At 40.5% G+C, this 24,914-nt stretch overlaps 3 protein-coding genes and 2 pseudogenes across 7 annotated transcripts in view; 2 read left to right on the plus strand and 3 right to left on the minus strand.

Moving 5' to 3' along the window:
• The window catches only part of LOC120621755 (tetratricopeptide repeat protein 39B-like), a 9,622-nt gene extending 9,032 nt beyond the window's left edge, over positions 1–590 (minus strand). Inside the window, exons 1-2 of one of the 2 annotated variants that reach the window (XM_039887373.1) lie at positions 499–590; positions 220–306 (exon numbers count right to left, since the gene is read on the minus strand). The gene's annotated coding sequence lies outside the window, so the exon portion shown is untranslated. Of the gene's footprint in view, positions 1–219; positions 359–498 lie in introns of both variants that reach the window. The other variant, XM_039887372.1, reaches the window with a different exon arrangement.
• SRSF7 (serine and arginine rich splicing factor 7) lies at positions 560–6,363 on the plus strand. Of its 4 annotated transcripts, none has more exons than XM_039887375.1 (8): positions 560–821; positions 1,852–2,032; positions 2,313–2,489; positions 3,359–3,433; positions 3,519–3,620; positions 4,825–4,878; positions 5,394–5,429; positions 6,066–6,363. In XM_039887375.1, exons 1-8 carry the CDS (start codon positions 794–796, stop codon positions 6,118–6,120), a joined length of 708 nt encoding a protein of 235 aa, XP_039743309.1. In that variant the 5' UTR covers positions 560–793; the 3' UTR covers positions 6,121–6,363. The 4 variants fall into 4 exon arrangements, with proteins under 4 accessions (XP_039743309.1, XP_039743308.1, XP_039743310.1 ...); XM_039887374.1 differs by having other exon boundaries at positions 627–821; positions 3,519–3,629; XM_039887376.1 differs by lacking the exon at positions 5,394–5,429 and having other exon boundaries at positions 627–821; positions 3,519–3,629.
• A 2,829-nt stretch (positions 6,364–9,192) lies between these two features.
• LOC120622512 (uncharacterized) lies at positions 9,193–9,311 on the minus strand (annotated as a pseudogene).
• Positions 9,312–11,095: 1,784 nt separating this feature from the next.
• Positions 11,096–11,214, plus strand: LOC120622344 (uncharacterized; annotated as a pseudogene).
• Positions 11,215–19,467: 8,253 nt separating this feature from the next.
• Positions 19,468–24,914, minus strand: part of GALM (galactose mutarotase) — a 48,470-nt gene continuing 43,023 nt past the window's right edge. Inside the window, exons 5-7 of the mRNA XM_039887385.1 lie at positions 23,106–23,247; positions 21,396–21,570; positions 19,468–20,790 (exon numbers count right to left, since the gene is read on the minus strand). Coding sequence (XP_039743319.1) covers positions 20,713–20,790; positions 21,396–21,570; positions 23,106–23,247 — 395 coding nt within the window. The 3' untranslated portion in view covers positions 19,468–20,712. The remainder of the gene's footprint in view (positions 20,791–21,395; positions 21,571–23,105; positions 23,248–24,914) is intronic.

The following is a 24,914-nucleotide window of genomic DNA, read 5'->3' on the forward strand; positions in this document are numbered from 1 at the left end:
GAAGGAAGAAAGAAAAAGAAAGAAAGAAAGAAAAAGAAACAACTCTATTCCTTTGTTCCCCAGACTCCAAGAACTCGGAATGTGTTGGTGAATATTGAGGGCTTGTTCTCAAGGGTTAGAGGGTCAGTGTGGGACAAGCGGTCCATCAGGGTTCACCCCTTTTCAGGCCTATAGTGCAGAGACCACTGCTAAGAATGGCGGGGTTCATGGAATTCTCACCTTGGCCAAACTCCCAATTACCTCTGATGAGCCCCAAAGATCACTTGGTAGTCTAGGCCAGGTTCCCCAGCAGAACGGCAGCGACGGCTGCAACATCAACGGTTAAATTTTAGTGTTTCATAAGGCCGGTCTACTGCACCTGTAGTAAGATTACTAGAGCTGAGGGTCTCTAGATGGAGGGAAAAGAAAGGGGGAGGAGAGAAGGGAAGGAAAATAGGGAGGGTACAGGAAAAAGGGGAGGGAGGGGGCGGGACACCGAGGGGAAGGCCAGGGGTTTACAGGAGCGATTCTGCGTTCCCATGGAAACGTATCCCTCCGCCTGCGATCGGTGTCTTAGCCTCTTCAGTTCCCTCCGCGCCGCTTCTCGGCTGTTTCCGCCCAACTCCTTTGTGCCGCGCAGAACGTCGAAATGACGCATGCGCAAAGAAAGCCACGCCGCATATATAAGCACGAACCCAAGCTTTTCCTCGTAGTGCCGCCGGACCGTTGGCGAGTGGTTTTTCGTTGTGGTTTTTATATTACGCGATTTCTGGGCGCTGCGAGCTAAGAGAGCAGAGCTTGCAGGCCAACCATCATGTCGCGTTACGGGCGGTATGGAGGAGGTAAGAGGCCAGGGCCCAGTGAGGGACGTTGCTGTGGGTGTAGCGAGTATTGCGAGGCCGTGGTGTTGGCGCGGCGGTTGGGAGACGGTTATTCCGCGTGCGTAATGGCGGCTTCGGCGCACACCATACGAAGCCAGAGGCAGCGGGGGCGGGGTATTGAAGGAAGACGGGGGATGGCGGGTGTAGGTCTGTGCCAAGTTCCATGTTAATTCTTGGGCATTTTCGTCTCCCGCCCCAGCCTAAGCCGAGCCCATGATCACTGTTTTCCTGTTGCCCTTATTCGAGCCGCCTGCCTGGCCCCCACACGCCCCCCCGCCCTCGGCTGCCATTTTGCGCACATTGACGAGCATGGTGGCGCATTTCTTTGGCGCTTTCCCGCCACTTTAGCGGACACATCTGGTCGCAGCCATAAAATCAAGGGTGAATTTGAGACAGGACAAAACTGGCAGCTTTGGGCTGCGCATTCTCGTCATACAGTCGGTCGGATTGCGGAGTGGGTATGGAGACATAATCTTTTGGTCTGGCGGCTGGTTTCTTTTCTCTTTTAGCTCTTTCGAGCGCGGTTTATGGCTCTGGGGCGGGGAGCTGGAGCCTTGGGCGAGCCTGCGCCTGGGGCGGTTGCCGTGGAGGACGAGAGCCGGCGCAGCCCAGCTCTCCCGGTCTGGCCCCTGGCGGGGCCCGCCCGCCGCCGACGCCGCTGCCTCCGCCGACCCGCGCGCTCCCAGCGCGCTGGGGGCTGCCGGGACTCGGGGGCGGGGCCGGGGCGGATCCCGCCTCACGCCTCGGAGTGTTCTACCACGCATCTGTACCTGTGCCTTGGAGGTTCCCCCTGTTATTAGAATGTTAAGAACTTTGTCGTATGCCTAGCTTTTCTGAAATTTATCGATTTTGCTGGTTTCAAGACTAAATTTAATCCTGTATAGAGCACTAAATATGCTTTGCACTGTCCTAAGGATGGCCTGTTTTAAGGCAAAGAATCCATTCACACTTAATGCATAACATGCATTCTTCTATTTGCATTTTTAAACAGAAACCAAGGTGTATGTTGGTAACCTGGGAACTGGTGCTGGCAAAGGAGAGTTAGAAAGGGCTTTCAGTTATTATGGTCCCTTAAGAACTGTGTGGATTGCAAGAAATCCTCCGGGATTTGCCTTTGTGGAATTTGAAGACCCTAGAGATGCAGAGGATGCAGTGCGAGGCCTGGATGGCAAGTAAGTATGATATGACGTTGGTTTTGAAACTTAACGTTCATTAAAATATTCCTGTGAGCTGGGTAGTGAGCTAGGTGCTAAACTTCGATTCTCTAGTCTCGAAGAGATTGTAAATCGTTAATGCTAATTTTATTTACTCAAGAAGTAGAGCAAAGGTAGAGTTGGAAGGGCTTATAAAGATAGCTGAAACTTGTAAAGGCAAAGAGCAGTTAGAAAGTTCTAAATGTAGACGTCGCAAGTACTTTTTTAGCATTATAATTTTACTGTTTCTCTTTTATAGAGTGATTTGTGGTTCCCGAGTGAGGGTTGAGCTATCAACAGGCATGCCTCGGAGATCTCGTTTTGATAGACCACCTGCCCGACGTCCCTTTGATCCCAATGATAGATGCTATGAGTGTGGCGAAAAGGGACATTATGCTTATGATTGTCATCGTTATAGCCGGCGAAGAAGAAGCAGGTATTTATTTTAATAAAGAATGGTTGGTATAATAGTTAATCAAGTAATTCTTTTGTTGGCAAGGCAGAAACTAGTATTTTTATATAAACTTGAATGTTAATTGTACAGGTGTATTTTACAATTTTTGTTTAATTAAACAAATGTTAATATATTAATAATCAACCTGGTCAAAACCTTTCAGGTTTCTTCGTTTGAGTCAGTCGCCTTGATTCAGAATGTCACGAGCCTTATGATATCATGCTGAGGCGCCTTGCAAATCCGACAATTAAGATCCTCCTAGACCTTGAGGTGATCAGCATAAGAGGCCAGATCCCCTCGAGTCATCTACACCTAGCTTCACCTTATTCTTTAAAGGGCAGAAAATTTGAGTCGGTGATCGCCGTAACAGTAAATTTGGCTTACAATTGGGGCCCCCTCCGGTTTAGAAAGAGGAACACCAGATTGACCACATTCCCAACTAGAAAAATCTTCTTGCGTCAATCAAGCCTCACCTGGCTCATTTGGCTGTCAGTTTGATCGTCGTTAGATTGAAGAAAACATCTAGATGCAGCGATCGGCTATAGATACTTCTAGATCGTCTAGATCTACTAGACCATGGGCCAAAGAGGGTCGACCTGCAAACTTGCAAGGTTTATTTTAAATACACATTACAGTGTTTTATATTATGTAATTCTAAGATGTAATTCAGCTTTTAACAAATCTTTTTTTAGGTAGTAAAAAAAATAATAATGATAATAATAGGCCCAGAGTTTATTTCCAAATGAGACACTAAATTTAAATAGTTGTGAGATTTGATTTCAGCAGAGGCACACAAACTATAGAAACGAGTTACCATCTAACATTTTGTTATTTTCTAACTTGAAAAATAGGTCACGATCTAGATCACATTCGAGATCCAGAGGTAGGCGATACTCTCGCTCACGAAGCAGGAGCAGGGGAAGGAGGTGAGAGATCTTTAATTTAGGTTTTAACAAGCATAAAAAAACTAATTGGAGATGGACTTAAAACTGGTTTTGATTTAATTTTTAGGTCAAGATCAGCATCTCCTCGACGATCAAGATCTGTGTCTCTTCGTAGATCACGATCAGCTTCACTCAGACGATCTAGGTCTGGTTCTATAAAAGGATCGAGGTATTTCCAGTATGTAACACTTTTTTTTCCCCTCGTTTATATTTGGATTGTCACGTCTTAATGACAACAGCAGAATGTCTTAATGACATAATTGAAATGAAGTGCTTCAGAAAACATTCGAGATGTAAAAATTGAACTTATACATGACCTGTATGTAAGTGGATATTACCCTTGTTGTGCAGAGAAAAGTTTAAAGATTTTAAGAGTTGTTAGCTCATGATAGAGGAGGGTCCAAAGCGCAATTCTTCATCATTCCAGTGAACCCTAAATAGACGTGTTGCTGAAAAGTTTTCTTAAGTCGATTGTATCTATTGTATAGGTAAGTGATACTAGCTCTAAAGATGGTAGTTGCCTGATCTGGAAGAGATTTAGAATTAGAAGCAAGTTGAAGCAGTTTCTCTTTGGGTTGATGGGGTAATTTGAGAACCTAGAAAGTTGTTTAGGTTAGTAGTAGTGTACATATGAGTGGATGTGGTTTGATTAACCAGACACTTGTTAGAGACACTGAAATGTAAGGAGTTAATCAAACTAGGAATTTAAGCTTTTGTACTCCTTTTGTCGGAGGCCTGTAAAGGTGATAGAAATGAATAAAATTTTAGAAAAAAGGGATTTGACCAATACTATAGATGATGATTGGTAGGGAAAGCCACTGAGTATTGTTCCACAATACCACAAAGTTTTTAAATGCAGGGATTCTAAAACTTGGTCTTTTGAGAAAGCTCTGGATCCTCTATATAAATGAGTTTAATTTGATTGCAGGACCCCATGATGTGTATGTCAGCCTGATTTGGCTTGTGTGACAAATTGATGGTCTTGAACTATGATAGCTTATTGATCCAAAAATAAAGCCTTACCAAGTTGTGACTTTTTCATTGAGCTTATCACCTGAATCATTGCAATCTCAGTTCAGGGATCTATGTGAGGTTGATTTGATTCTCTTAAGATAAAATCTCAAATGAAAATTACCTATTTATTTCTCATGGGTACTATAAACTTTAGAATTTTGTACCTCTGTACAGTGTGACAACCCAGGTCATTGAATATGAAAGCTTATTGAAAGTGATAATTTCTCCAATTTTAGGCAGATGTGAGGCAAGAGTTGCATTTTGCTCATTTTTAGCCCCTCCATTCCTAACAAAGTTCTCAGGAGGTATTTAAGATTATTACTTATATGGACTAATTGGTATCATTTTTGATTTTTAAGATCCCGGTCGAGGTCAAGATCAAGATCTAGATCTATTTCACGACCAAGAAGCAGGTAAGAGTAAAAATCTGCTTAATGCTCTTGTAGTTATATGGCACCAATATCCAAAGAGTTCAAAGTGTTTTTGAATTGTTTCAGGTGTTAATTATAAGCCTAGATGTTAAGTAGGAACATATAGTATCTTGTAATAAACCAAACAATAGAACTTTATATGTGGTCTATTCTGCCTGATTTTCTGAACCAAGGGAATGTCAAGCTATAGTGAGGAAAGTTTCTGACCTTCGTTTAGAGGCCCTTGTTAGAATTAATAGGTGCATGGAAAAGCATTCTGAGATACTGTATTTAAAGCAGAGTGTAAAAGATTATGGTAAAGTAGTTCGTATTATGAAGAACAGTTGTTGGAAGTTTGGTTTTTGTTAGCAAAAACTGATAGAGGCTCTTTTTTAGTTTAACTGCAGCCTGACATTTTTAAGCTCAGGATAATTTGGGGGTTCATTTTATGATATTGTGACTATAAGAAAGGGATTGGTTAGTATTTTTTCTTAATAGAATTTTTCATGTTTTGACAGCCGATCAAAGTCCAGATCTCCATCTCCAAAAAGAAGGTAAGCTAAATAATTTGTTGCCAAATTTTAACTGTCTGGTGTGGCCTCTGCAGAATTTGTTTACTGCCTACTTTGCAGGCTTTGAGCTCTTTGGAGAATTGGTGCTATATATATGTATTAAAATACTGAATACTAAGTTTCTTAAATTGGTTTTCCTAATTCAATATCAGCTTATATTTTTGTTGGAAATATTTAGTCATGTTAAGATGATTATTATCAAGATGTGTTTAGTGCTGTGTTTCCTTAATTATATAATTTCATGTTAAGAAATAGTCTTTTTTTCCCCCCATGTAGCAATAATAGGTAAAGAAGTGCCCACATAAAAGAAAAATTTTTAGGTTGAAATCTTATAGCCAAACCATTCTGTCTAGTTGCTACTTAATGGCCCCAAAAAAAGCTCCCCTCAGAGTTGAAATAGTAGTTCTCTTTCAAAGAGGCTGTTAAGCCTAATCTTAAACAGAGACAGAAGGATTATATATAAATATTTTACGTAATTTTTAGGTTTCTGCTATTGAAACATAGTGCTTGTGGCCACTTTTGAACTTAACGAAACTGAGTTTTGCCCTAAATGTACATGAGAAGAGTTAAGTTTCAGTGGACACTAATGGGTTCCAAACCTAATGTTTTTCTTTTTAGTCGTTCCCCATCAGGAAGTCCGCGAAGAAGTGCAAGTCCTGAAAGAGTGGACTGAAGTTCTGAAGTTCACCTTTTAGGGAAAAGTTATTTTGTTTACATTATTATAAGGGATTTGTGATGTCTGTAAAGTGTAACCTAGGAAAGGTATTTCAACCATCTAATCAAATGGATCTGGATTATTACTCTGTAAATTCACAGCAGTAAGATAATATAAATTTTTGTTGAATGTATTAACATCCTATGGTCTGAAAATGTGGGTTTTTATTTGGCACATTTAAATAAAATGTTTCTAACTAGATTTTTGAACTGTGTTCAATATTTGGTATAAGCTTCAGAATTCAACCTTGATATCGGCCATTTTCATACAGATCTACATTCAGAGTTTAATGGTGTTAAGTCTTGAACATCATTAACTAGTGTACATACACTTGGAAAAGGAAAATTCCCTTTTACCCTAGAGCTTTGGGTAAGATAAGAACTCCAGTCCCCCTAATAGCTTGAATGCATCATTACAAATCCTTAATCGGTTGGAGTTGGTGTTATATATTACCAGGTTAATGATCTCGATTTGTCAAGCTAGAGGAACCACTGATTGCCTATAAATGAGCATGGCAAAAAGTAATTGGACTTGACACTGAAGGAACAATTATTTTCTGTAGGCTATTTAAGTATAGTGACTGAGGTTTTCAGGCCGTTAGGTGAGATGGTGTCAAATTAGAACTCCCATTTTAGGAAGTTCTCAATGTTATACTTTGTTTTAAACAATTTTATTGCATGTTTGAGGGGTTGTCTGAGTTGGGGACAAAACATCTTGTAAACCAGCTTTGCAAAATTTCCCAGCCCAGATACTCTCCTTTTTCTCTTCGAATGGATTGCCTTATTCTGAGCAGATCTGTTAATTCCCATGTTAGATTTTTCAGTTCCCAACCACCAACATACTTAATCTTATTTTGCCAGGCTGGTGCAAAGTAATTAAAGATGTCAATCAGAAATGTTAATGAGACTAAAGCAGTTTTGTAAATCTCACCTATATTTAGCAACACGTTATGTAGTAGTTTTTTGTTAGCATCTGGTAGATCTTAGAAGATTATAGCCAGTAGATTCTTTATTCAAACTTTAAATATCTTTAATAGGGCAGTAACACAGTTGAGTTTTCTGGTCAGCTTTTATCAGGTATGCTTTATCTTTGGTTAAAAAAAAAAAAGTACTGGTTTCTGCCTTCACCCATTTCCTAATGCTTCTTAAAGTTACTGGGAAGCATTGCAATTGGGGAATACTGGTCTGCCTCAAATTATTTGGTAGTCTGAATGATTATTAGTATGTTGAGAGTTTGTTTTTGGAATTTTGAAAACTGGCTGAATTATGGTTGGTATAGTTACATGTGTAATTGGCAGGCTTATTTGTTGCACTTGGTCAGCTTTAATTGTTCTGTATTATATAAAGATAAGTTAACAATAAATCTATAGAGAACAAACAACCCTGATAGTCAATTTTTGGAAGTGGGAGTTGAGCCAAGAGTAGGAATCATTAATCCTGTAGCTTTGGGATGGATTACAAGCAGTGTCCTAGGGATTAGTATGAAAGGATAAAAAAGATGTGGAGGGGCGGGATGGGGGTAAGAATAGTTTTAAGAAACAAGCACAGAAAGTTCTACCCTTAAGGGAAAGCAAAACCTGGGTATCTAGGCTAATACTCTTCATACCATTGACTGCAATTCAGTACTTCGGTGTTTAGTATACTCTTTAAATGATAAACTGGTGCAGTGCACTTTTCTATTTTTTAAAGGTTGGGACTGCTAAATTATGTGACGGTCTTGAAAAGTTTATAAAGTCATTCTAAATTTTAAACCTGACTGATGAGTAGCTAATTGAACCCGTCTGGCACTCTTAGTGCTTCGGACATTGAACCTTGATCCCCTTACCCAGGTATAGAGAGGTGAGTAATGCATACTCTTGATTTCACAGTGGTAGTTCTCCCTTGGGTTTTGCATTAGTCTAAGTATTAAGTGGAAGTGGTCCTACCATCTTGCAGTGTCCCTTCTGAGAACAAAATCTGAGAGAGTCTTAAATGTCACCAATTTGAGACTTGGTTAAATGATGGCATAGGATTGTGATATCTTTGTGCAGCGTATCTTTAAAGGAACACGGTGTTTTCCAAGATGAGCTGACAGGAATGAGAAGCTCTAAAACAGGCAAATTGGCAGAGTGAAGGATAATGGCAAAGAATTCATTAGCAACTGTTGCTTGGAGACCTTTGGAAGGGAGGGCTGTATAACCTAGAAGAGGTATACGTAATTGTATAGCTGGAAAGACATAACAAAGGTCAAAGTAACATAAGGGGCCTGGCTGGTCATGGAGTGTGGAGGGTGGTGAGAACTGGTAATAAGTCAAAGAACTAGGGCAAAGATGCCTAGGTTTGTGGTATGATAGTATTAAAGCTATTTTATCCAAAATTCTCTTAAATGGATCGGAGGGAGCACCAGTAAACTGTTTCAAAGCTTGGTAGATTTTTTTCACACATTGTAGATTTATCCTTAACCATTCTAGTAAGAATATCAAAGGACGTTGTCACTTAATAATCCCCGCAAAAAATAGTCCTGTTAACCCCACCTCACAGAAGAGAAAATGGGCTCAAAGTTGGTAACAATACTGTACTATTAACCTGGTAGGTGGTAGGAAAAGTTTGAATCCTACCTATTGGTTTTAAAGCCCTTTCTCTTTTTAATCAATAAAGCTACTGCTTTAAAAATCACATGGGAAAATCAAAATATAAGAATAAACTACACAATCTACTCCTTCCCATTGTGTTACTAACTTGTCAATTTTTCCAGACAGTGGGGAAAAGGTGCTGGGTACAGTGATAATTCTAGAGTACGTGAAATGCAGTAGCTAATTAACTTGAGGCTACTTCTCAAACATAGTGTTTTTTCCTTTACTCACAGGCTACTAGCCAAACTTATTTTCCATTTCATTTCATATTTTGTCTTGGTAATACACTCAACGAATTCACAGTGAGAAGGCTCCCTACCCCTGACTCAGCCACCTAGTTTGCTCCCAAAAGGCAACCATGGTTACCAGTTACGTAGTCTGAGCTTTTCTCATTTATTTTATTTATTATTTATTTTTTAAGCCTACAGCACCTGGTATTCCCAGGCTGTCTCCCATCCAAGTACTAACCAGACCCAAACCTGCTTAGCTTCTGAGATGAAACAAGATCAGGCGTGTTCAGGGTTGTATGGCTGTAGACTCTTATTTATTTAATATCTTGGAGATCTTTCATATACATGAAAATGGCACTTTAAAAAAAAAATGTTGCATACTTATTGCCCAGATGTTGCATAATTTTTGCAGTAAAATTTTGTGCCCCTTCAGTGCATTGGGTACTGCTAGTCTAGGAACAGAGAAGTGAAATCTATCCTTATAGAGCTTAAAATCTGGAGAGACATGAACAAATATTAGGTGAGTAACTGTTAGAATAATGAAGCAGATTAAGAGGGATCGGGAGTTGATGGTTGTGTAAAGGGTTGTCTAAGGAGGCCCCTGATAGTGACATTTGAGCTAGTGAGGGAGTAAGCACATTGACTTCTGGGAAAAAAGTGTTCTAGGCAAGGGAGAAAATGCAAAGGCCTTAAAGTAGTTTAAGTTGGAGGGTAAGGAGGCCAACAGAGTGAACAGAAGAGAGAGAAGAGAGGTCATAGGAAGGCATGGACATGTAGGATATACGTCATACTGGATTTTGTATGCCCTAGAAAAGACTTTTTCCTCAGGGTGTTTCAGTGAAGATTAACAGGAATAAAATCAGTTACCCGTTGATAGACATGAGGGTTTTTTCTAATTACTATTTCAATAGTGCAGTGAATAACCTTGTACAATACATTGCACATGTGACCCTGCATGGGTAGGATAATCCCTAGAAGTAGAATTGCTGGGTCCCAAGGTACATTTATATTTTTCCTGGGTATTGCTGGTTTGACCTGGTGACGATGTAGTAGTGCCTGTACCATTGCCCCTATGGTATGACCACATGAGCTATCAGGCTTGTAGGTTTTTCCCAGTCTTGTGACAACGTGTTTCAGGATAGTTTTTTTTTTTTCCTTTTTTAATTGTGGTAAAATAAATGTTTTTCTCCCACTCTAGAAAATTTTCATGTGTTCAAAAGCCTGCTTTAGATTCTCTTGCTCTCACACACTTCTTCCATAGTAGGACACCTGTTTACACTGTAATCACCTGTTTATGTCTGTAGGTATATGCCACCACAAAACAAATTCTGACAGCAGGTACCAGGTCTTGTTCTCTATTTTCTAGCACTTATTAATACTTGAATATTTGGTGAATAAAAAATGAGTTAATGGATGAACAAATGAATTGTTAAAACAAGCACAAAATTTTAACCTCTCTTCTGTGAGACCTTTATAATCATTTCAGTTACAAACCCACATTTTCCTTTTTGCTCCTTATAAGACTGACTCTTATCTGAATCTGCCTGCAGAGGATTTAGATCTTTAGGCTACTATTTAAAATGCCCAGCCGTATTCTGCAACTCTAGTGCAAAATTTTTATCTCATCTGGGTTAATTCAGATTTCTACTCAAAGGATGTGGAAATTTTCTGTGCAGAAAGTTCTCTGCAGAAAAAGGTGCAGACTTATCTGTTACCCCAAGAGCTTGCGAGCCCAGTCGCAGCCTAACCCACGTGAGGAAGGACAAGTTATTGAACTAGTAGTGTTCTTTTCATATGACTTACCAGCCGCCTAAGATTATATCCTCTCCACCTCTAAATTTCCTGACTAAAGGGAATCTTCGTGTCTAAAGCTTGAAGGTGGCTGGATGTGATCCTATACAGAGATCCTGTTATGTTTTATTTTGGGTAGAAACATATCTTTAGGAAATCTAGATTCTAGAAAATGAATCCTTTCACTGCCAAGGATAAAAAAATCTGGCTATTGGTTGTGGTTCCATAGGGTAGCGGTTAGCACATCTGCTTTACACGCAGAAGGTCCTGGGTTCGCGCTCCAGTGGAGCCATGGTCCATGGTCTATGGCCATGCCACCCTGAGTAAGCCCGATCCAGTCTGATCTCGGAAGCTAAGCAGTGTTGGGCCTGGTTAGTACTTGGATGAGAGACCATCTAGGAAGACCAGGTGCTATAGGCGTAAAATTAAAAAAAAAAAAACGTGGCCGTAAAGAAAATATATATAGCAGAGGTAAAGGTAGGTGGGCCAGCTTATCACAGTCATTGTCAGGAGGACAATCACCAGAGTTCCTGGACTCCTGTAACAAGGTTACTGTTCCCTTTGCCTAAGGGTGGGCACACTATGCTTTAATGTTTATATTCTTTCAGAGTGCTTGCTATTTGTTATACCAGGATTCAAGAAATTAGGGCCCGCAGGCCAGGTCTGGCTCACTGCTGTTTTCATACAACTAATGAGCTAAGATGGTTTTTACATTTTTATGTGATTGAAATAAAAAGGATAATAGTACTTCAGGAGATGAGAATTACGTGAAATTCGAATTGCAGCATCCATGAAGTTTTATTGGAAAACAGTCACGTTCATTTATATACCTGTGGTCTATGACTTTCTATGACGAGTTGAGTAATGATAAACTGTAAGTCCCATAAAGCTTGAAATATTTGTTCTCTGGTCCTCTGTAGAGAATATTTGCCAGCTCCTGATTTAGACATTTATCTTCAACTGTCTCCAATCTTCAAAATAATTATCTCTGAAGATCTTGGGTACCAGGATTATTGGTAGGGTTGCCAAGGCCTTACTGAGATTACTTTTGGTCTGGGAAGATTATTTCTCTGGCTTATTCTTGAGGAAGGCTTCATGAAGATAGGGGGCACATTCTACCTGAACACATTTATGCACTTATTGGTGAATGTTATGAGATGATAATGGGGAAAGCTTTTACTCTAGGGCAGTGGTTCTCATTCATAGTTATATATTAGGATCACCCGAGGAGCTTTAAAACCTCATGAAATCAAAATTGCTGAGGGGAAAACTGGGCATTAAAATCCAAAAACTCCCAGAGCAATTCTAATGTACAACCATAACTGAAAACTGCTTGTAGAAGCTAATATTAGCCAGCTCATAATTCACTAGTTACTGGGTGGATTAGCCTGGCTTATTGCTATTACAATAAGAAAATTAGCAGCATTCACATGTGATTCAAAGCAGTGTTCTGTGTATTCTCTAGGTTTTTCTGAATCTTTCTCTAACTAAATGACCTTAGCTAGGCTGGAGTGAAAACTTTCTAAGGCAGAAACTGTATTTTAGTTTGTATTAGTACCAGTAGAGGTCACTGTGCTCAGAGAAATAGTCATCTTAAAAAAAAAAAAGTTAACGGTCTGTTCAGGAAATTTGAAGAGGTAATTAACAGAACCATGGTGTTATGCTCAACACCTGTGCTACTCCACACGGCCTCTGGTCACGATTATTGCTTCAAAGCATCTAAGGCTCTATTAGGTGCACATATAACATTTATAGCATACCTTCTGATGTGTTGATGCTTTTATCATGATAAAATAACTGTCTAGTAGTAGTTCTTGTTTTAAAGTCTATTTTGTCTGGTATTAAAATAGCCGTTCCAGCTCTCTAATGATTTCTGTTTGTATGGTATATTTTTTCCATCCATTTACTTTCAGCCTATTGGTGTATATGGTTAGTTACTAGATTTTGCTTTTTAATCCAGTCTGACAAACTGCCTTTTGGGGTGTTTAAATCACATACATTTAATGGAACTATTTATATGGTTGGATTTACAATCGTCATTTTGTTGTTTTCTATGTCCCTTGTCTTTTTTCTCTTCCTCCTTTTACTGCCTTCTTTTATATTAAATATCTTTAATGTGTCATTTTAATTCCACTTCATTTTTTTCTGTATTTTTGAGTTATTTCCTCAGTTTTTGCATCTTAATTTATCACAGTCTATTTCAGATTCAAATTCTGGTAAAATACAGAAATTTTGCTACAATATGTTTTCTTTTTCTGAACTTTCCTCCTTTGTGCTATATATATGTACTATAAACTCAATGATACCATGTTATAATTGCTTTATATAGTCATATCTTTTAAAGAAATGAGAAAATATACTTTTTTAAAATAATATTTTTTTATTTTTCAATTATAGTTGGCATATAATATTGTATTAGTTTCAGGTGTACAACACAGTGATTAGACATTTGTAAAAAAAGTGATCACCCTGATAAATCTAGTACACATCTGACACCGTACATAGTTATTACAATATTAGAGACTATATTCCTTATGCTATACTTTACATCCCCATTTCTATTTTGTAACTATCAATTCGTACTTCTTGATCCCTTCCTCTTTTTTACCCACTCCCCCTAACCTCCCTTTCATCTGGCAACCCTCAAAATGTTCTCTATATCCATGACTTTGTGTTTCTGTTGTGTTTATTTATTTTGTTCTTTAGATTCCAGATGTAAGTGAAATCATATGGCATTTGTCTTTCCCTATCTGACTTATTCCACTCAGCACGGTGCCCTCTTAGGTCCATCCATGTTGTTGCCAATGTGAAGATTTCATTCTTTTTTTTGTTTGTTTTTATGGCTGAATAATATTCCATTATATATATGTATCACTTCATCTTTATCCATTCATCCATTGATGGACACCCAGGTTGCATCCATATCTTGACTATTGTAAATAATGCTGCAGTGAACATATGGATGCACATGTCCTTGGTTTGGAGTAGTATTTGGGATTTCTTCAGATAAATACCCAGAAGTGGGATTACTGGGTCCTTTGTCTCTTGTTATATAGCCTTTGTTTTAAAGTCTATTTTTTTTAGTGTAAGATTTGCTACCCCACCCAGGTTTTTTGTTCATTTCTATTTTCATGAAACATCTTTTTCCATCTCTTTACTTTCAGTCTGTGTGTCTTTTGATCTGAAGGGAGTTTCTTGTAGGCAGCATATGTAAGAGTCTTGTTTTCTTATCTGTTTAGCCACCGTATCTTTTGATTGGAGCATTTAATTCTTTTTCATTTGAAATACTTGTTGGTAGACATGTAATTATTGTGATTTTATTATTTATATTTTTGACACAGCTTTTTCTTCTTAAGGAGGTCCCTCCAATATTTCCTGTAATTCTGGATTAGAGGTGATGAACTCCTTTAGCTTTTTCTTGTCTGGGAACCTCTTTGTCCTTCGATTCTAAATGATAGCTTTGCTGGGTAATCTTGGTTGTAGATACTTGCTTTTCATCACTTTGAATACTTTGTGCCAATCCCTTCTGGCCGGCAAGTTTCTGTTGAGAAATCAGCTGCTAGCTAGTCTTCTGGGTGCTCTCTTGGAGGCAAATAATTACTTTTCTCTTGCTGCTTTTAAGATTCTCTCTTTTTATTTGACATTTGGCATTTTAATTATGATGTGTCTTGCTGTGGACCTCTTTGGGTTCATCTTGTTTGGACTCTAAGCTTCCTGGGCTTGTATGTCTATTTCCTTCACCAGGTTAGGGAAATTTTCCATCATTGTTACTTTAAATAGATTTTCAATTCCTTGCTCTCTTCTCCTTCTGGTACCCCTTTAATGCAAATGTTGTTATGCTTGATGTTGTCCCAGAGACTCTTTAAACTATCCTCATTTTTTTTGGATTCTTTTTTGTTGTTGTTGCTGTTCTGATTGGGTGTCCTCTGCCACCCAATCAGAATCACTGATTCAATCTTCTGCTTCATCCAATCCGTTGATTCCCTCTAATGTAGTCTTCATCTCAGATATTGTATTCTTCACTTCTGACTGGTTCCCTTTTATGTTTTCTATATACATTTTAATGTTTTCTGTCCCTTTGTTGAAGTTCTTACTGATTTTATCTTCGCTTCTCCAAAGTTCATTTTACATCCTTATAACCAGTGTTTTGAACTTTGCATTTGGTAGATCGCTTGTCTCCATTGTGTTCTTTTTCTGGAGTTTTGTTTTGTTCTTTCATGTGGGACATATTTCTTTGTCTCCCCATTTTCACTGCCTCCCTGTGTTTGTTTCTATGTATTGGGTAGGGCTCCTAAGCCTCCTGGTCTTAGTAGTGTGGCTTTATGGAGTAGGTGTCCTGTGAAGCCCAGTAGCACAATCTTCCCTGGTCACTTGAGCCAGGTGTGTCCCTTGTGTGTGTTGTATGTGCCTTCCTGTTGTAGTTGAGCCTTGGTTGCTGTTTGCACATTGATGGGATTGACCCTTGGGCCGATTGGTTGTAAGGACTGGTCAGTGAGGGGCTGACCTTATGAAGCAGGATTCAGTTTAGCAGGGCTCTGTTGCCTGCCCAGTCTGCCCTTCGGGTGTGTCCTCCTCAGATGCTGCCCTGGGTGGCACTCCAGCTGTGGCACCACTGGGTGTGTCAGCCCAAGGGCCTCTTGGGAGGGACCCAGCTGCAGGCCAAGTTCAGCCACAGCCTGTGCACTTCTGGGCCACCTGGTAAGAATCACCAAATAATCTGTAAATGGCTGCCACCTGTACTGGGCTTATAGGAACCTCATGAGGCCAAGCCAGGCACTGAGGCCAGTAAGAGGTACAGGGCATGCAAAGGCCAGATGCTGCTTCTTTGGGTATGGTGAGCCTTTGAGAGATTTTAGGAACATCCACAGCATGAGCCAAGACAGGCCATTAGTATGGAAAAAAACCACTGGAGGCAGCTTTATTGGGTCCACAAGTTGGGAGAGGCAGCGTCTCAGGGAATCACCTGGTCGGAGCGACCTGTGTTAATCAGGTTGATGGAGACTCAGATATGGCAGCTGCCTGCATCAGCACGCCAGGAGCAGGGAGGGCTCAACAGAGGAACAATGGATGCCGCTGAAAGCTGCTCCTCTAGCTCTCGCCCTGAATCCAGACAATTCAGTTCCTCCCCACGTGTCCTTGGCACTCTTCAAGCAGCTGCCGCAGTGTTGGAGCTCAGACTCAGTGAGTCCATCACCAAGTAAGTCCATGAGCGGGCCCTTTAAGAGGAATGTCTGAGACTCCCACAACCCTGTGTTTTCACTCAACCACAATCTCTGCTTGTTTTCACAGCCAGAGGTTGTGGGGATTTTTCTTCCTGGCATTGGAACCCTGGGCTGGGGAGCCTGCTGTGGAGTCGGGACCCCTCGCTCCTAAGGTGGGGTGCTCTAACCCTCCTGATTCTTGACTGCCACACACTATTGTGGGACCGGCCCGTTTTGCATTTCCATCCTTCCTACCAGTCTTGAGGTGACCTCTTATGTATGTCCCCAGTTATAGGACTTCTGTTCAGCCAGACCTCCGGCAACTCCCAGTGATGGTTATTCTGTAGTTTTGCTGTAATTTTTGTGTGGTCGTGAGAGGAGGCAAGCACAGAATATACCTTTTACGCCATCTTTACTAGACTCCCTGAAAATACACTTTTTAATTAACCCACATATTTATCATTTCCGATATTCTTAATTGCTTTCCGTGGATTCGAGTTACCATCTGAATTTCCTTTCAGCATGAAGAACTTCTTCTAGTATTTGTTGTAAGGCAGGTCTACTAGCAATTAATTCTTACATTCTTTATTTATCTTGGAATGTTTTTATTCCACTTTCACTTTTGAAGGGTAGTTTTGGGTAATATAGAATCCTTAGGTTTTAAACACGTTGACTATATCATCCCATGTGGAGTTCCACGTGGATTCCACTGTTTGAGATGAGAAGTCAGATGTTAATTGTATTGGTGGTACCTGTAGTGATGTCATTTTTTTCTTGCTTTCAAATTTTCTCTGTTTTTGGCATTAAACAATTTAAATATTATGTATTTCAGTGTGGAGCTCTTTGTATTTATCCTTGAAATTTGTTGAGCTTTTCGGATGTATCGATGAATGGTTTTCATCAAATCTGGGGGGTTTCTTTAACCAAATTATATTTTGAAATATTTTTCTATCCCTTTCTTCTCGTTTTTGGACTCCCATGACACATATGTTGATGTGCCTGATGTTGTCCCACAAGTCTCTGAGGTTTTCTTCCATTTCTTAAGTTTCTTTTTTGCTATTTTTCAGATTGAATAATTTCTATCGATCTATCTTCAGTTTCACTTATTTCTTCTGCCATCTTGAATCTGCTTCTGAGTCTCTCTAGTATAAACTTTTCATTTGTTATTGTACATTTCAGCCTCAGAATATTGCCTGGTTCTTTTTTTTTTTAATAATCTCTATTCCAGTTTTTCATTATTTTTAAAAAACTTTCTTATGTTTATTTTTAAGCTCAGCTTTCTAGGGGGTTTTCCTATTGTTTGCATAGCTTAGTGATCAGCAATTAACTGGACAGAACTTGTGATGAAACATCTCAACCAGTTAGATTTATTCCCTTTGATGATTGATCTGTGTGTGGGTAGGGGGTGAATTTAGTATTTAAGCTGTTTCCAAGTCTGTCTTGGCTTTAACTTTTTGCTGGGCCTCTCTTAATTCCCTCTGCACATGCATGCAGTCTCAGAGTTGGCCAGGAGTGTGTAAATAGCTTGGATCCTCTCCGGTCATTCCTATGCATGTTTGTAGTCCCTGATTAGCCAAAAATGTGCTTTGCTCCAACCATGATTGTAACTTCAGGCTAGTGGAGCCATTGGCCCTCGGTGCTCGCCTAGCACCGAGATTATTACTTCTATTGATAAAGCTTTTGGGCAAGGGTATCACCAATCCAAACTGAGTAAAATCCTGTTCAACCACAGCAACTTGCTGGTCCTCATGTTCTGTTTCGCCTTGGCAGAACCTCCATAGTGACTGAGCTGGAGGCATAAGGGTAATGGGAGCAGCCCCAGGCTAAAACACCACAATTTCCCACTGTTCTTACCCAAAGTTCAGTATTTTTTTCAACATAAAGACATCTCAGGTTGTTGTATGTTTTTGGTCAGTTTCCAGAGCACCAAAATTGTTTTGTCAATTTTTTTCCTGCATTATAATTTTTTTTTTTTAAGGAGAGGATTTGCTATCACTAAAGTGCTACCCAAAATATCTAAGACTTTAATTATGATTTGAGTAATTGAATTGAAGTTGGAACTTAGAGGGAGAAGATAAATGCCTCAATTGGAAAAGGATTGTACTCCTATCAAAACTGTCAAGTAGCCCATTGCAAACTGGTGATCCAATTATTACAGCTGATAATGGGAACTGGCTAGGGAACAGTGTATAGTCTGTGCTTCCCTCCTGTCTTCTGCTAGCAGTTTTGTATTTTTTTCATGTTCTAGTTTTTGCAAACTATCCATTTATTCACTGACACTAACTTCCTTTAGTCTTCTGAGGTTGGACTGTCACTGGTCACTTAAACAATCTCAACAATTCAACCTCTATAGCATGCCATCTTAGTTTAGTCTTTACAGCAATGTGTCTGCAATTGTTTAATAACACATCTTACCTCGTTAGGCAAAATGAGCAGAAATTGGAAAAATGAAAATCACACAGCTAATGATAAGAACTTAATGTCCTATGAATTTGAAACAAACAGGAATCCACAGATCATTGAACTGAAACAAGGATATGCTCACCTGTGAAGGATCAGAACTAAGAATAATACAGCACTAGTCTGGTTGTGGGTAGCGAAGGTGTATAGTAAAGAAGGCATGGACTCTTGTGGGCCTGGAGACTTATTCCTGAGGAGGGAGGGTTGCATTTTAGTGGATATTTGCATTTTCAACAAGAAATAATTCTACAGTTATATGACGTTTTCATATTGAATATCGTGTTCGTGTTTATTACTTCACATGAACAAATGTGTCTAGTTGTTAGACTGTAAACTTTTGTTTCTTGCTGACACCTTCAGTGATTTCATTATAACATATTACAGTTAGGCTCAGATGTTGTCAGACTCAAAACTATATGGGTCTTTTCTCTAGCACATCAAAGTTCTCTTTTATGTGTGTGTTTCATGAAAAAGGATAGACTGGTTGCTGCCACAAAAGATCAATTTCTCTAAAATTTTACTTTCATCAGATTTATGGCTTGACAATCAAACTTAGCCTCTTTATTATCTTCCATAAACACAATTAAAATACCAGTAACTTCTTTCAACTGCCCTAAAGGTGAATCTCCTTACTTGGGGTACTTTAGACTTGGCTTATTATAAAAACAATTCTTTTTTTTAGAACAGAGGAAAACAAAGTACTCTGCCTTGCAAGGGTGAAGACAGGCCAGGCGAAATTAGTTTGCCCATGTAGAAAATGCCAGAAGCAAAGTCAGTGTTCGGGGCCCCCAGCTCTGTCATGGTACAGTTCTACATCATCTAATTGCTGCTGTTAGTTTTGTCTCTCCCAGAGAGACTGCATTATCCCTGAGGGAATATACTTCATCTTAGACATTACATCTTGAATCCCTTAAAAGACCCAGCAGAGAACTATGTACAAAATAGGTATTCAGGAAATCCATGCTGAAATGAATTAAAAAATGAAAAATGACTTAAAAAATCCATGCTGAAATGAATTTTAAAAATGGTTTATTTTTGTTGCTAAGAAAGAGGAAGTAAGGGAAGCACAATAGGTTGTCAGGTAGCTTTCCTCTAGGAATATGCTGGGGCTCATATTGGAGAGCATAGTAGAATCTAGAACATACCATAGACTTGGTCCAAGTGGACCAAAGGTCCATGCCTGACAGGTTTAAAGATGAATGAAGAAACTAGGAGTCTTCTGAAGGAGCAAGAATATTTTTATTTCAGCTGATTGCTAGTATGTAATTTAAGGTACATTTCTTTAAAATTCTACAACATTAACCCATCATTGATGATTCAACTGTTCAGGGAAAGAGGGAGCCCCAGCCTCATCTACGTAACACAACATCTGCTCCTGGTGCAATGTGCGATCCTCAGGTGGGCCCTCTCCTCACAACAATGCAGCTCCTGTCTCCAGTGGCGTTCGTTCTTCCATGCCTTGGCTAGGCTGGACTTTCTTAGTTAACTCCAAAGGCAAAGAGTTGAAATGACAGATTCTTTCTAAATATGGTGTCCTTGCATTTTTTTTTTTTGGTCCTTGTATTTTAAGTCATACCACTTCTCAGGCTCATAGACAGTTAAACTCAAATTCAGACTAATGCTTTTTATAAAAGTAAATCTGGGAAGAAGGGATGGCTCTAACAGGTAAGGGTCAGCCTCCCTTTGCCCATGAGTAACCCTAGGAACGCTCTGGCAGACGGAAGAAGAAGCAAAGAGGACTCGAAGTCACACGAACTGACCTCAAGTCCTGGATAAAATTTTTCCTAGCTGTGTGCCTTTAGGTGGGTCATTTACCCTCTTTAAGCCTCAACTCCCTCACTTCTCAATCATCTGCCTTGTCAAGGCAGTGAGGTCCATCTGCTGGCATGGTTTGAGGTAGAGGAAGAGGGAAAAGAAAAGGAATCTCCTTGGGGTACTTTAGACTTGGCTTATTATAAAAACAACTCAAAGAACAGAGGGGTGAAAAGTAGAAAAGAAAGAGGCAGTGTGGAGAGATGGAGCCAACATAACACAAGGGGCCTAGAAAACATTTCTGGGCTGGGGTTAGACGATGACATCGGTGGTTAGGTCCTCTTAATTACACAGAGAATAGAGCTGGTCATTAGACCTAGAGCCAGTCATTGGAAAAGGAAATCAATATTCAGACTGATTATCTTCATCTCATTTCTAAACAGGAGACAGGCTGCTGAAGAGGCTCTCAGCCTGGCCCTGGAGCAGGTCATGTCTTTACCCTTCCTTAAGCCACAGAAAACTTGAACCAAGTGGTGTGATCATACTCCTCACCAGGCCTCAGCAGCACAGGAGGGAAGTGGGGCTGTGAAAGGGAAAACAACACAGGTTACACTTTGCCAGCCCAAGTTGCACCTTTCACCAGGATGGCTTCTGGACTGGTCTCTAGACTAGCTCTGTGAACCAGATGCCAGTGTATGAACTGTTTATTAAAGGTTTGCAATGAGATAAAGAAGTTGAGCCAGAATGAAAATCAAAGGCATTACTAAGCACACTTTGTCGTAGCAAGACTTTCTTGCTGAAGGAACCAGTGTGTTGATTTACATTTTGGTGCAAACTGTTAGCACTTTTTAGGCTGGTGCTTTGCACAGCATTACTCTAGACAATAGCTAGAAAAGGAAGTTATGAGAAAGCACATAGGAAGCGAAGATGTGAAGGATCATCTTAAAATGAGTAGGTATCGATAAAGAGAAACGTTAAATTGAATAAAGGCTTCGAAGGTACAAAATAAGAGATTTAAAAAAACATGTAAATGCCATGTTAGTAACTTGGCTGTGTTTATCATTACTTGGAGAAGAGAACACACATGGACTTTTGAATCATACAGACCTGACTTGAGTGTTGTGACTTCTGTCATATAGTGTAACCTCGAACACACCACCACTCTGACAGGCTAGCCTGTGGCTTTACCTGATTGACTGCATCAGGCCAGTTCTGGGTCTCGAGGCAGAAACCGGAGTGCTTGGGATAGACGGCTCCACTCTTGCCCTTCAGTGAGCCGTCCAGGGAGTTGCCTGTGTAAAACTGGACGCCGGGCTGGGTGGTGTACACTTCCAGTACCCGCCCACTTCCAGCGTGATGGACCCTGGAGATGAAGCCAAACCACATATAGGTCCAGGGAGGAAAAGCAGGCAGGGACAGGTAGAAGCTGGGAAGCAGCTTTGCTATAGGACCCAGCCAGAGCCGAGACGAGATATATGGAGGAGACAAGGTAGGAAGAGCATCATGGGAAATTCTTGTAACCTCATAGGTGAAGCATGAGCAGGTGGTTTTGAGGATCCTTAATAGCAACTTCCCACTTGATCTTGACTTCTCTGGGGAAGGACAAAATAGACTCACCCTAGTAGGTAGGTAGGTAGGTAGGTGTGTGTGTGTGTGTGTGTGTGTGTGTGTGTGTGTTGAGAACACCCTAGCTAGGTGTGTGTGGGTGCATGTGTGCTGGGAATAGCCAGGTTGGAGAGAGGCAGTTTTAGGGTCCTAGAGAGGCTGAGACTCTTTCTCATAAAGGGTCAGAGCTCTCTGCTTGGCCTGGTGAAACAACCAGCTCCATCTTTTGAAACTGAAGAGATGCTTTTCTAAATTAAATGCCTCTTTACCCGCTCCCCTGCCCTGGGACTAGAGCAGGGTATGCTCTTTAGTCAGCTCTCCACTTATAGAAACCCCAGATCTGCTAGATTCACTATTTCCTTTTTTTCCCCAAACCAGGCCTCTACAGAGGTGAGTACTTACCTGGTCTTGTATCTGGTGTCAAAGGGATAAAGATAAAGAAAGGCCCGGATCTCACAGTCTCGCCGAGAAGTGAAACATCCCCACAATATGTAGTCAACCAAGAAGTTCAGGGAAAGATGTTTGGGAGGAGGAGGGCCAGGATTTGAATAGCAGAAAGAAGGCAGGAGGTCTCCTCAGGTGGGAGCAATGGGGAGAGAAATGTGAATAGTAGGCAGAGAGGAGAAAAGTGGGCTCGAGCTGGAAGAACACAGCTGGAGTCTTGGTGCTGGGCCTTTGAGGGGAAAGACTTCTGAAGTGCTCTATTAGAGCTGGAATCTTTTTCTCTGTGTCATTTAAAATCCATTCATTCTACACACTTTTATTGATTATTTGCTAGTGCCAAGCATAGTATTAGGTGTTAGGGTAGAGGTGGGGTAGAAGGAGGGAGTGTGCACACGAATGCCTATCAGACGAGGGTGGAGTGGGAGTGCTTTGAGAGAAATGCAGCCGCCAACCTTCCATGGAAGTAGTAAGCAGGGCGAAAATCACAAATCAAGAAAGTACCAAGGGCTCTGGAAATTCATAGAAGGTAGTGACTTTAGTTAGGAGGAATTAAGGTTTTTAACAAAAAATGGGCTTCAAAGAGCAGGCCTCAAAGAGCAGGCAGAGATGAGCAGGAGCGAAGAGAGATGGGATGCCAGGCAGGGGAACGGGGATAACGGCGTGGCGGGGGCAGGGGGAGGTAAATTCTACAGAGCTCACCGGTGGAACATAAGCTTTGAAAAGACATGCGATGTGGTATTTGGTCCCTGTAGCATAGTAAATGGTACTGATATGGCCAGAGGAAAAGCTCCTCACAGAGGGGTGGGTGTCTCTTCTTCCTTACAGAGGCAGGAAGTGAAAAGTCCCTACCGTGCACAAAAATGCTTTTCCTTAGATCTCATCAGACAGAAATTGTGGTCAAAGCCATTGATGTGGAACTCCTGCAGGTGTTTTCCAAGCTCCACTGGCTTCCTCAGGTCGAACGCAGTTCCTTGTACTGGTGCAACTTCTCCTGGTATGAAAAGGCAGGTAAAAGGCCGATAAATGCCCAAATTAAATATGATGTTCTGAAGACCTACTAGTTCTACTCTCTCAGCCTTCGTTTCGATTTGTAAAGGAGATGGGAGCCCAGATCCTGAGGAGAATTAATTATTGGATTTCCTTAATCGTGAGATGCTATTGATTGCAAGATGCAGTAGCTGTAACATTCAAAAGCACTCAAGTGTGAAAAAAGAAATGTGGAATTTCCATTAAGCTGGATAAAACGTGATGGCTGTCGCAACCACTGAGTCAATCACCTTGTTGACATTTCTCACTTTAGTGTTGAAATATTCCAAGGCTCATAACCAAGCATTAGCAACTGGCAGTAGCTAACCAGACTCTATAAATGTCCCTAAGGTTAGTGATTCTCAAACCATTTTCGGCCATTTTTAGCCAGGAGAATACTGGCAGCCACCCTTTCCCAATCACTTTCCTGCTCAGCCTGTCGATACACTCTACACTGTAGTGGAGACTCTTAATAAGAATGCTGGGACAAATTAGTTAATTGGGACAGTGCAGGGCAAAATGGGATGTATGGCCACTCAACTATTTGCCAGTTTTAGATTGAATCCTTTGAATGAAAGCTTTGTGTCTCCAGGAGTGAATCTTGGAGGAGTTATAGTCAGTCAGCACTATGTGTGTATGAGCCAGATTCCTCAAGCTCTAAGAGCAATATATTTGTTCTTATCAAAATGGGACATCTTGAAGCCTCTTCACAATGATGTGGATGAAAGGTCAGTCTTGAAGGAGGCCACTGCAATGTGAGGACCCTCAACTCTTACAGGGCAAAGCATAGAAGAAAAATGGACAGGAGGCCTGTCTTGGTGGTCATCACACAACCAGTGCCCAGTCAAGAACACTCCTTCATAGAGCTACAGAACACAAGGGCATTGGGGCCAGAAGGGTTCTCAGAGCTCATTCAGTCCAAACTGCTCATGTAACAGATGAGGAAACCGAGACCCACATAATTCGATATTATCTAACAATAACCTGTGATATTGACATGCTATATTTCATCAATTTAAGATACTCACTTTCATATTTTAAAATCTCTGAAATCATGTAATGGTTTAACTGACAGGTTTTCCTTCATGGTACGTAAATAATGGTGAACCTTACAAGTGAGTATCTTAGAGGTGATAAAACATGTCAAAATAGTTTGCTACATACTACCCTCTACTAAAACCACTAAACAAGTAATCAGGACTTTGAGGGCAAAAAAGAGAAATCAGGATTATTTTGTGAGTCATTTCAACTAGAGATGGAAGGCAGAGTGATCATTTCTCAACAGATGGTCCCTCTAAATGTGCTTGCCAAAAGGCTGTAGTATGGGTTTTACATTGTTCTGAAAATTGTGCCATTTTGCTTTATCGCCTCTCATTCTCTTCCTAACTTTCAGGTCTGTTCTTCCCTAGATGCTAGGCCGAGTCATTTCACACAGGGTACACAAATATTTTGAATTTAGCTCCATTAAGAAAGCTCAGGTAATGTGAGGAAGCCCAGAGACAAAACTGGTTACTTTACGGCACCATTCACTCTTCCCCATTGGCACATTCTTGGAATACATCAGAGCCAAAGCAACGGACTAGGAGCCATTCCCTTTGCCACACTTTGCCCAATCAATGTTAATTAACATTG

The sequence above is a fragment of the Pteropus medius genome, unplaced genomic scaffold (assembly GCF_902729225.1).
Source record: "Pteropus medius unplaced genomic scaffold, Ma_sr-lr_union100, whole genome shotgun sequence".
Taxonomy (NCBI): Eukaryota; Metazoa; Chordata; class Mammalia; order Chiroptera; family Pteropodidae; genus Pteropus; species Pteropus medius.

Coding starts and splice junctions, on each gene's coding strand:
- SRSF7 (XM_039887374.1), top strand. CDS start 794: ATGTCGCGTTACGGGCGGTATGGAGGAG. Junction 2,490..3,358: donor AGCCGGCGAAGAAGAAGCAG/GTATTTATTTTA, acceptor CTTGAAAAATAG/GTCACGATCTAGATCACATT. Junction 3,630..4,824: donor AAAGGATCGAGGTATTTCCA/GTATGTAACACT, acceptor TTGATTTTTAAG/ATCCCGGTCGAGGTCAAGAT.